This window comes from Mixophyes fleayi, chromosome 6 (assembly GCF_038048845.1).
Source record: "Mixophyes fleayi isolate aMixFle1 chromosome 6, aMixFle1.hap1, whole genome shotgun sequence".
Classification (NCBI taxonomy): domain Eukaryota; kingdom Metazoa; phylum Chordata; class Amphibia; order Anura; family Limnodynastidae; genus Mixophyes; species Mixophyes fleayi.
The window spans coordinates 87,288,835-87,301,500 of NC_134407.1; the positions used below are offsets into that span (position 1 = coordinate 87,288,835).

The window sequence follows — 12,666 nt, forward strand, 5'->3', positions numbered from 1 at the left end:
CATTCAACAAATCACTATTACAATAATTGTTCTTATGTGGATTCCTTCAATTGATCTGACAAATGTAGTGTACAGGACATGTGTAAACAGGTCTACATGCATATGGAAATACCTGCAGAAAGCGTAGATGACCAGAAAGTTACCGAGCGCTCCTGTTATTCCCACTGCCAGGATCACAGCTCCAATTGTATAGTGCACATGATCAGGAACATCAGATGTAGGGTACACATGGTAAATATCATCCCGAGGTGGCTCCTGGAAAAGATTTTTTTTTTAATGTATTTTATTATTATTATTATTATTATTATTATTATTATTATTATTATTATTGTAGATTTATAAGGTGCCACAGTGCTTCACAGTACATCACAGTTGATAAAGTAGGACATACATAAAACAGGGGTATACATGGTATACAAAAAAATGCAGAACAAAAGGTTAAAACAAAAGGTAGGAAGGGCCCTACTCATGAGAGAGCTCACAATCACAAATTAAATTGGGAAGAAATAAATAATTTCCTTATGCAATGGACCAACATTTAACATAACCATGGGAGAATAAGAACTAATAGATCCTCCAGATAATAGATTACCGTCCAACCCTTAAAGTTTTATACCCGACTCAAATGTCTGGCCTTATGTCAAAGCAAGATTGTCAATAAATAGTCCCTTATTTCCTGTTGTGCTTGGATTTCCATGGTTGAATACAAGTCCTGAGATAAATTGAAAAGAGAAGGAGATATTAAGATGGAGTGAATATTGTAATAGAAAGAATATTTGTCTGAGCCTATTCGGTTGTCTCTCTCACCTGTATAAAAATTGTTTTGTCACAATAAGTTTTGTACAAGAAATCTGCATAAATTGCTTTCCCTTCAAGACGTTGATTGTGCTATTGAACTCATGTCAAGGTTAAATTTCCTAAGAGCAATATTTTTGCACTGTCCAACCCTGAACCTCAGGCTATCGAAACCTATATTAGCAAGTATTTGGAGAAAGGGTCCATTAGACCATCTCCATCCCTGGTGAAATTTGGATTCCTTTTTTTGTGGCAATTTGCTTGCCCCAACTCAGCCCCAAAAATGGTATCCAGTTGTTAAAATTGCTGCCTCACAGCACGGAGGCCATGGGTTCAAATCAAACCAGGACACTCTCTGGAATTTGCATGTTCTCCCAATGTTTATGTAGGTTTTCTACCACACTCCAAAAATATACTGGTAAGTTAATTGACTTGCAAAATAGTGTGTATGTTCATGTGGTAGGTAATGTAAATTGTAAGCTCTACTTGAGCAAGGACTGACGTGAATGATTAAACATTTTCTATAAAGCACTGTGCAATATGTAGGCGCTCTATAAATAAAGGTTAATAAATAAAATAAATGTGTCACCATTTGACTTCTACTCACTTGAAATTTGCAAAGTAACAATTCTCTAGTCACCCTTTCCCTACCTCTTGTAGGGTATTGCCATTTGCACAGCTTTACTGCTATTGCTATGGATCAGTTTATTGAACAGAAGCATCACAGTACTAGAACTGGCACTAGCGTTTTGAGCATTAAAAAAAAGTCATATAAGAAACATAGAAGTAAATTTCATTAACAAAGCCCAAATACCTCACACAATGACAGAAAGAAAACAAAATAGCCAACATCCCTACACAAATACAAGATCATGCACATTCTAAACTTCTCATGCATCTCCTTCTACCTCCAAATATAGGTCAGTCACATCCAAAAAAGGCACATAAAAAAAAAATCTGAAAAAATAACACTGAGGCAGAAGAGCCAATTGGGTTTTCATGTGAGTTTGAGTAGAGTCTAAGGTTGTCCATGAGTTGTATTTTTGACGTTTATGTTCTGACACTGTAGAGGAGCTTGCCACTGCCCTTCCCCAACCTGTCTGTCAATTGGAAATGTGAAGATGCATAATGATTTAGAATTTGAGAATGCTACTTTAACGATAATGATGTTCTGTGCTCTACCAAGTTGATGAGGAATATATAGATTATTTTGAAGTAAGACAACCACCACTACCACCACATATCCTACATAAATGCAATGTCATGCTTGGCCAAAATACAGATCCACCTCTTGCGTCTTGATATATTTCTCCTCCACCCCAGACAACATATGTCAAGTTGTCTACAACCTTTGCCATGTCAGGCAAAGTAAGTAAAGGTAGGAGCTCAGACCGCCTAGACACTTCATCTCTGTTACATAATTTGCTGCGCCATTTGGTAGATACCCATCTTCACCGATAACACCATTGTCATCCTCATTATTATCAAGTTCTGCAGTATTGTGATTACATAACGTTACCATATCTTACAAACAATACTCTTTTGGTGCTAGGGTTACTATTTCTTAATCTCAAACTAGGTTACAGAGGAGAACATCTAAGCCTAAACATTATCAACCAGTGAGATCACATTACAGTTTATAAACAATAACGGACTGTTAAGCAATCCTCAACAAGAGGATTCAAGTGTAACAATGTCACGGTCCGGAGACTGGATAGGAGCCCAGTGGCAGGGAGGAAGGCTGGCTTACAGGAGATGAGATGGAAGAAAGGTCAAACAAGCCGGGTTCGGTACACAGAGAGGCGTAGCAGTCTAAAGGTTGACGCAGAAGCGTAGTGGAGGGCAAGCTGAGGTCGGTACACGTGTAGTATATGCAGGTAGACAGGAAGAGCAACAGGAGCAGGAGCTAGATCACAGGCACAGAGCACAATAATCAGGCACTGGAGACAGGAACTGGCCAGGCTTTTATAGGAAGTCAATGGGTGGAGCTAAGGCATGCTGGAAGATCAGGAGATCACTGGAACTGATCTAGAACACTGAATAAAGACAAGGAACTGTCCAGCAGCCAGATTAGCTCAGTCAGCAGAGCAGCAGTCCACGGAGGCAGAAGCCCTGTGTTTAAATCCTGAAAAACAACCAGCATCCTATTGTACAGCAGAAATACTTTATTATGCAACAAAACCAAGAACTGTGCTGCAGTGAAATTTTAGTGATGTAACAAAGCTTCCTTGTTTATGCCATGAAAGTGAGAGATGGTTTTATGTCCGTTATTGCTTCACTTTGTTCTTGCACACCTCCACCCTTTATTTAAATCCTATAGCACTCAGTGCCAGAACATATAACTCCACACATACAAACTGCATATAAGTTAACATATAACCGGTGAAAACATGCACTGGGTGGACCTTAATTACACCCATGCACTTAATAACATACAGCAAAGGGGTACTTGCTGCATGTTAGTAAGTGCATGGGTGTAATTAAGGTCCACCCAGTGCACGTTTTCACTGGTTATATGTTAACTGATATGCAGTTTGTATGTGTGGAGTTATATGTTCTGCCACTGAGCGCTATAGGATTTAAATACAGGATTAACATTGGGCCCTTGGGAGAGAGTCTCTCTATGTGATGCTCGTGATAGGGTGTGTGTTCTTTATCTCTGAATTTGAGCGCTTGTTCCCATTATATATACACCTCCACCCTTGTAGCATCTGCCACATTATGTTTTTAATAATCCTGCATGTGTAGGGGCTTTTATTTGCACAATCACCCACAAAGACCTAAAAATAAGAGAGACCAATCTAGAACCAGGTGGTGAACCCCAGGAAAACACAGAGATAGTTGCCATAGATAAATCTACCTTTACCACCCAGCAAGGGGATTACAGTTAAAACAACTATAATCATACACTTATCACATTTGTTAATTAGGGAAATTGTTTAATCTATGTGCATTGTGTACCAAGTATTACCATCCCTGAATTCTGTACACTTATTAAACACACCATTGTTTAGTTTTCAGCATGACTTGGTGGTGCTCCGTTTGGCCCAAGGCTTATTTTCCAGCAAATCACGATAATGAATGAGCATTCTGTCCAATATTTATTGAATAATGAGAACACTTTGCAGTTAACAAAACAGAAGTCACAACCAGTTCCCTATTGGGGTAGCTCAACACAGATAATATATATCCATTATACAGTCATGGCCAAAAGTTTTGAGAATGACACAAGTATTGTTTTTTTACAAAGTCTGCTGCCTCAGTTTTTATGATGGCAGTTTGCATATACTCCAGAATGTCAGTAAAGCATCCTGAGACCATTCATGTTTGGGGTTGCTTCTCAGCCAAGGGAGTGGGCTCACTCACAATTTAGCCTAAGAACACAGCCATGAATAAAGAATGGTAACAAAACATCCTCCAAGAGCAACTTTTCCCAACCATCCAGGAACAGTTTGTTAATGGACAATGCCTTTTCCAGCATGATGGAGCACCTTACTATAAGGCAAAAGTGATAACTAAGGGGCTCGGGGATCAAAACATCAACATTTTTGGTCCATGGCCAGGAAACTCCCCAGACCTTAATGCCATTGAGAACTTGTGGTCAATCCTCAAGAGGCGGGTGGACAAACAAAAACCCACAAATTCTGACAAACTCTAAGCATTGATTAGGTAAGAATGGGCAGCCATCAGTCAGCATGTGGCCCAGAAGTTTATTGACAGCATGCCAGGGCGAATTGCAGAGGTCTTCAAAAAGAAGGGTCAACACTGCAAATATTGACTTTTTGCATAAGCTTAATGTAATTGTCAATAACAGCCTTTGACACTTATGCTTTTAATTTTACATCAGTATACCATAGCAACATCTGACAAAAAGGCCTAAAAACACTGAAGCAGCAAACTTTGTGAAAACCTATACTTGTGTCATTCTCAAATCTTTTGGCCATGACTGTATATTTTAACTATTGCATTGTAGGAGCCAGCTTGAGGGTGCATAATTTGCCACATTGAATAAATTAACTGGCTGCAGGAATTTGCAGTGTATTAATGATCAGGTTCGTCCAATCTAAGTTTCATTCAACTGAAATCCACAGACCTAGTTAGTATGCATTTAATCCTGTTTGTAATTCTCATAGCGTAAACCAATGTTTGATTTTTATTAAGTTGTTACAGTGATTAGGAGTGTTTTCTGTATTTCCATTCTTCAGTGTAGCGCAAGCTGGGAAATGGAGAATGAGGCTTTACTTTTTGCTCCTTATTGCAACTGTCTGCAGAGTATATGAGCAGTCAGGAGAAACGCAAAAATGTCATACTGTCATAGAACAGGCATATCTGTGTCTGCATCTGGATCTACACAAGTGACAATTACATCAATAGGCCCTTACTGTACACAGCCTAAGCTTGCCAGCCCCTACACTCCCCCATTCCACCTTTCCAGACATAAGGATTAGTAAGTGTAAGGTGCTTTAAATTATGGAAAAAGATGTATGCAGATTGTTTTTGGTACACATGAGCAGAATGGAAATGCTTATTGTTTGCAAAAAGAAATAGACATACATCCAATTCTATATGAGCCACAGGAACAGCTAATCATTTAGGTTGAACGCTATGAAGGCAAAGTGACAGGTAGTTGGCTCATGTTACTCTTGGACTGTCAGCAGGCAGACCATATTACATACCTCCCAACTGTCCTGATTTCAGTGGGACAGTCCTGATTTTAGGGCTATGTCCCACTTGGAGACATGTTTGTCCTGCAGGTGGGAATGATGATATAAGGGATGTATTTAATGGGCAGCTTAGAACTTTACAGCTCTAGGCAGCCTTCTGGGGGACAAGGCCACATCCATGTTGTGACTTGAGATGTGGCCACAGCACAATGGGGGTGTGGCCATGCCCCCCTATCCCACTGCTGGGGACAGACATGTTAGGAGGTATGTTTTAACTGCCATATTACAGGAACACTGCTTTTTACACTGCCTTTAACAGGCATAATGAGCAAATTAAAGTAGGTTTTCTGGAACAGTTATAAGCTGGGTGTAAAAAGTGCCTGTCTCACTGGGTCTGAGGATTTTCAGAGGGGGTATGCCTCATGTCTTTCATTAAAAGTCTATTCCACCAACTCTAAACACGTGTGTCCAGAGCTGTATTTGCACTATGGAATGGCCCTTTTTCCTGTTCAATATGGTCTCTGTTGTCTTCAGCAAACGTAGGCAATACAGCATTTCACAGAACTATGAGGTAATATATGTCAAGAAGAAAGAGTTTGCTATATCTGGTTGTAAACATATGAAGTAGCTATAGGAGTAGAAAATAAACATTGGTATGTTGAAGAACAATAGAAAAATAGGAGTGAAAGTTTCTCACTGATAAGTGAAGTTATTATTGGTGAACTTGATCTTAACCTAGCTGTTGAGACATTACAAATGTTGCACTATACAATATATAGCATTTACAGTATGGACAGTTGTGCTAAACCCGTTATAATCTAGAGATGGCCAAAGACACTATAATGCTGCAGGAAATGTTATTATTATTATTATTATTATTATTATTACCATTTATTGATATAGCGCCACTAATTCTGCAGAGCTGTACAGAGAACTCACTCACATCAGTCCCTGCCCCATTGGGGCTTAGAGTCTAAATTCCCTAACGCACATACACACACACACAGACAGACACATAGACTAGGGTCAATTTTTGTTAGCAGTCAATTAACTTACCAATATGTTTTTGGAGTGTGGGAGGAAATCTGAGCACCCGGAGAAAACCCACGCAAACACGGGGAAAACATACAAATTCCTCACAGATAAGGCCATGGTCATGAATTGAACGCATGACCCCAGTGCTGTAAGGCAGAAGTGCTAACCGCTTAGCCACCGTGCTGCCCGTTGGCCAATTATAAATGAAAAATATAAATAATTAAATAACTTTAGCAACCAACTAACACAGTAGTTGGTTAGTACATTCAACTTGGTATATATCTTATACACTCCATGCTGGAATCGAAAATGCAGCAATCATCAACTGCTTCTTCATTATAGGTCACTATCAGACTTTCCTGTTTATTTGTTGCACTGTAGTTGCCAGTGGGGAAAAAATACATCTGAATAAAATGAAGCAAAATACTGTAGCTAAGTCACTCAAAATACTTTTCTTTGCCTAAAGCTGACATACACACAGCCAAGTCAATTGCCATTGTTGGCATGCTCGTACAGTGATCTTCCTACTGCACTTTTACATACCAAATTTATTCTGAACCTTGTCCAACTTGGAAGCCAATCGTGTGTCTAAATTGAAAATTGTTTCTGTCATTGAAGTATTGCTCCAAGCTCCGAGATCTGCTTGTGTGTGACCAACTTAAACAGTTCTGTATACATCAAAATGATGAACCTGTGGAAGTGTGGCATGCTGTGATTTGCAGTGCCTCAAGAGCTGCTTAACCACTAATTAAAATAGGTCAAGATTCCCTTCTTTAATTATTTATAGTTAGCATTATTCCTGTTTCAATAGGAAGAATGTAATGGTATCTGCAAATTGCTTGCAGTACAGTCAACAATTGAACCCAAGGGCTGGTAGCCAAATAATACTCAATGCCTGTGGTCAGAGAAGTGAGCACTAGTTCTGTACACAATGACCTGAGAGCAATAGTTAATAGCTGGGAGGTAGTTGGTATATGTAATCAAATAAATGCCACAAATTCAGCATACACAGTGAATCCAGGAAGTGATCACTAGCCATGGTCAGGTTTAATAAGAAATATAACTTCCAAAGTATAACTTCCAAAGCGCATTACAAATGCCGCCTTACAAATATAAATAGTGTCACCCACTAAAAATCCTGTAACACAAAAAAAAACATATAAATATGAAGTTGCACACTTAATTCTACACCTAAAACAAACCAATTTATAACAGTCACCACTCAATATATGAACAAACAATTTTTGCTTCCATTAATTCCTCCACTGTGTTCTTAGATTTTCCAAATGATATATAAAATAGACAAAAATGCAAAATATAGTATGGTAAATAGAAACAATCAATTTGTTCACCAACATATGTGTTGTTATGATTGTTGTAAAGTGAAAGTTCCAGTTTGGAAGACGGTATTCTCCACACTTCAAATGCTGTTATGTTCTTACTGAATAACTTCCTCTTGTGCTTGTATTTACTAGACTTTTGTCTTTAACTTGTCATGTAAGATGCCTTGAAGTATGCCCCATTTATTTTCCTCCAATGCACTTATACCCATGGAGGTAAGCTGATATATCATAAAAAGAAGAAGAAAGGAAAATAACTCCTAGTGCAAATTTCAAATATTTAATATAGAAAGCTACTCACATAAAATACATAAAACCATGCATATAAAAAATAATAGTTCCTTTCCAGGGTTACGCAAGTGCCCCTACCAGATTTCCCTTGGTAAATAACAAATATGGAATAGATGTATAGTCAACCATCAGGATCCCAGGAATTCTGGTTAAGCTGTAGATGTTCCATCAAGGTCACAGAAGGGTTCTCTTAACCACTGGCTATTGTCCAAGCAACGTGTCTCGACCCCACTGGTCTTTATCAAGCTTAAGGGAACACTGATCAAAAGGGTTGTTAGTATAATGTGTGCTTCCAGGTCTGTTAAATCAGTGTAGTATAAAGTGAGAAGAAAATATTCATCCTTTAGTAGTTAGTCCAAGGAGAATCAGTAGTAATCTTCTACTCCATGCCTAATCTCAATAACTCCCAAACTTCTCGTAGTTCACCCGGAATCCCCGGGTCAAAACGTTTGGACAATATCCAGTGGTTGAGAGAACCCTTTTGTGACCTTGATGGAACATCTACAGCTTTACAAGGAACCTGTTTGTTTTTTTGTTTGTTTTTTTATGGTCAGATTTAATGCCAAGGGTTCCACCAAAAATCTGTCCAAAGAACAACAGGAAATGCTAGAGTATGGTATATTTACATAATAATCGGACAATGCCAGAATAATGGGTTAATATGGAACTGAGGTGTGCACATGACGCAACTATATAATTTCCCAGAGAAGAGCACATGTACATGCCAGCTTCTATGTCACAGCATGACTCTCTCCGGACAACACTGACAACCTCCACAGGCACCGGAAACCTGTATAGACAACATCTCCTGCACCACAAACAGGGTATTAGAGCCTTAAAAGTTTGTGATGAGTATTTGCAGACAAGATGCTTATGAAAACTAGCTCTAATGGCATACCAACGTTTGGCCTGATTGCACACTTCTGGGATTGTGACGAATACCATGTACTCTTACTGAGGCAGGGCAAGTACTGCTAAAAAATTTTGATCAATATTTTGTTTTGTTGGGGCGGGGATGTTGGGGGTGCGAGCAGACACTAAAGGTTCCCTACAAATTTAAATGCCAGCATAGGCAATAACCAGCCTGGGCTGATTAGCATTATAACCTGAAGCTAGCAGCACGAGGTCCCCTGTTGCAATGACAACCAGGCTAGTCAGCTCATGGCTGGTGCTTCTATTAGAGAAGGGTAGGTAAAAAAAAATCGCATTGCAACCCTCTGAGACATTAACAGTCTTTTCTCTGAAAAGACCTATGAGGGCAGTGTTGTCTGGGTAATGAATGAATGAATGAATGAATGAAAAGGACCCATGGAGTGGCATCTATACCAATTTGGTGGTCCATGCACAAATAAACATACCCATACCCCTTATAAAAATACATGCAGCTTGTGATCTAAGATATTATACTTAGACAGTGGAGGTCATTTATGAAAAAGAGTGGTTCCACATCACAAATACAGGTTTGAATCTGCTGCGAACATCAATTTGCACAAATGTATCTAGATTTTTGCAGGGGTATATAGGTTTGTGGAGCGAAATGGTTGCTTTAATGAATAGATAACTGATAGGTTGCTGAGCTCCTCCTGCGGTGTTCTCCATAGTCTCCTTGGGCATGGGAAACAAATGTTCTTGCTCTGTGTACAGAGCATGTATGATGCCAAGAAAAACACAGAACAGGCAGATACAGTGAGCTGGTGGATAACTACAAGGTGGAGACAAGCCCATGTGGTTCATAGATGTACTGATGGCTAAGCAGCACTATCACTCGCCATTATAGTATCCACAGTCACTATCCCACCAATAGCTATAACAGGTTTACCGCAGCCATATTTATCAATTGTTTCCAAAACCTCTTAGATTGTAAGTTCATTTAGGCAGGTTCATCTTTCTTTTCTGTGTCATGTCATTGTGTGTGATTTATATGTATTATATCCCGGCAATGGAAAGAACTGTGTGATATTTTATAATTTGAGGATAATAGTAAAAATAATTCTACCCATAGGTTATAAATTTGTTTCGCAGGGCCTTCTTAACTCTTTGGGTTATATTTACTAAACTGCGGGTTTGAAATACTGGAGATATTGCCTATAGCAACCAATCAGAATCTAGCTGTCATTTTGTAGTAATGACAGCTAGATAAATGAAATAAATGAAAGCTAGAATCTGAATGGTTACTATAGCATCATCTCCACTTTTTCAAACCCACAGTTTAGTAAATATACCCCCTTCTCTGTCTATATATACATATATATATATATATATATATATATATATATATATATATATATATATATAGCCACTTGGTCAGCTATGGTATTGCAAGTACAATTTATAAATCCTTTGGTGTTTATTGTTAATATTATGTTTGGAGAAACCATACTGGATGAGCCAGTGATCAAAAAAAACAATTTGATGCTTGATATATCTGTATTTGAAATAGTTTTATTATTGCTCAAAGCTATGCAATTAATTTACTTTTATCATTTAAACTACCATTTACACTGAGCTTCTGTATTTTTGGGAAAACAAACTAATGTTTAAGGGACATTTCAGTACAAAGTGGTTATAGTTCTAAAAGAAAATGTGTTTTTAGACTTATTTAGAATGTCTTTAGCTTTCACTGTAGATAAATAGAAATGTAGCTTTGTTAAACGAAATGTGATTTTTTTAATTCCATTCCTGAGGACATACAGCTGACAAATATTGCATAATAAGTACACATGTACTGTTCTGTGGATTAAATTGTACTTTACTGTAGATTAAAGTGTGTTAGTGCATGGAAGTTAATTGATATCATTTATGTGACATTTTTTATAAATATATAGTGTATATACACAATGCCAATTACAGTAAACTAAAGGGATGTAAAAAAATAGAGTTAAAATAGGGACAAGTTAAGAATTTTAACTGATTGCTCATGAGGATCCAATTAGTCAATGGATTTAAGCAAGGTTTCACCATATGCATTGATCTAATATACCAAAATAAATTGCTGATTTTACTATAAACAACATATTGAGCAAAGCTGTGTCTTATTTTACTGCAGAGAGCCAACAGAAAGCCCATGCTGTTTTTATATAGGAGTCTATGGCGTATATATTTACTAAACTGCGGATTTGAAAAGTGGAGATGTTGCCTATAGGAAGCAATCAGATTTTAGCTGTCATTTTGTAGAATGTACTAAAAAAATGACAGCTAGAATCTGATTGGTTGCTATAGGCAACATCTCCACTTTTTCAAGCCCGCAGTTTAGCAAATATACCCGCATATAATTGTGTAAGCTTCACTGGCATATGCACTAATGTTCATTATTAAAACTGCACTGAGTAATATGTTGGTGTTATAAAAGTAAAGGATAATAATAATAGTAGCACTCACAAAAATATTTTTGTATTTGTTCTATTATTCCATTATTATTAATGTAACTGCATGAGTGGTTGATCCTAAGCCAAGCATGGAAATTAACCTTGTGCGGGGGTACCCAAAAAGGAATAAGCTGCCTAGCAGTTAATCCAAAGTTTCCTTTGCATAATGCTTCCTGACAACTGTTCACCATTCCCTAACTAAGAAATAACAATAAAGGAGGCTGGCTTGGTGGAGAAAGATTACACAGTTATTGAATTAAATCAAATTTATTGGTGGCAAAGAAAGCATAGATAAATCAACTAACAGCGACTACTAGCACCAAAGTGGGGTGACTGAACGCCCCTGATGCTTCTAGGCCATGGAACCCCACACCCCCTCCTTTGGCTCAGTAGCTGTGTGTCAGGATTCCTCCTAGCATGAACTCCAGCAAGATTGATAATGTAAAAGTAAAGTGTCTTTATTAGGCTTAGATTCACAGGCAGAGACTGGTGAGGTAAATGATAAACAGCAACACAGTTCAAGACAGCAGATACATCATCATCATCATCATCAGCTTTTTATATAGCGCTACTAATTCCGCAGCGCTATACAGAGAGCTCACTCACAATTGAATCCAATGGGATTCACATAGACCCATTGGAGCTTACAGTCTAAATTCCCTAACATACACACACACACACACACAGATTAGGGTCAATTTGATAGCAGCCAATTAACCAACTAGTATGTTTTTGGAATGTGGGAGGAAACCTGAGCACCGGAGGAAACCCATGCAAACGCGGGAAGAACATACAAACTCCACAAAGATAAGGCCATGGTCGGGACCGAACTCATGACCCCAGTGCTGTGAGGCAGAAGTGCTATCCACTAAGCCACCGTGCTGCCAACAGCAGGACTGGCAATATCTTGAATGATTTAGGAAGTCACACACAGTAAAACAGTTCACAGAGGCATGTACAGAGTAGTCAGATACCAAACCTAGCTCAAGGGCTGGAGAAGTAGAGAAGGCTGCAGAACACTGGATGTACCACAGTATCAGGCTACCTGGTAGACTCAGGAGGCACAAGGTGCTGGATGAACCATAGATGGTAGGATTACTTGTTATTTAGGAGGCAAGAGGTACTGGATGAACCACGGTAGATAGAAGTTGAGGTTTTGCGAGGAGACACAAGGTA

General features: G+C 38.5%; 1 protein-coding gene across 2 annotated transcripts in view; it reads right to left on the reverse strand.

The window, feature by feature from the left end:
* Positions 1-12,666, reverse strand: part of OPN4 (opsin 4) — a 78,199-nt gene that overhangs the window by 42,970 nt on the left and 22,563 nt on the right. For both annotated transcript variants that reach the window (XM_075217024.1, XM_075217022.1), the window contains exon 2: positions 113-255. In XM_075217024.1, coding sequence (XP_075073125.1) covers positions 113-255 — 143 coding nt within the window. The remainder of the gene's footprint in view (positions 1-112; positions 256-12,666) is intronic.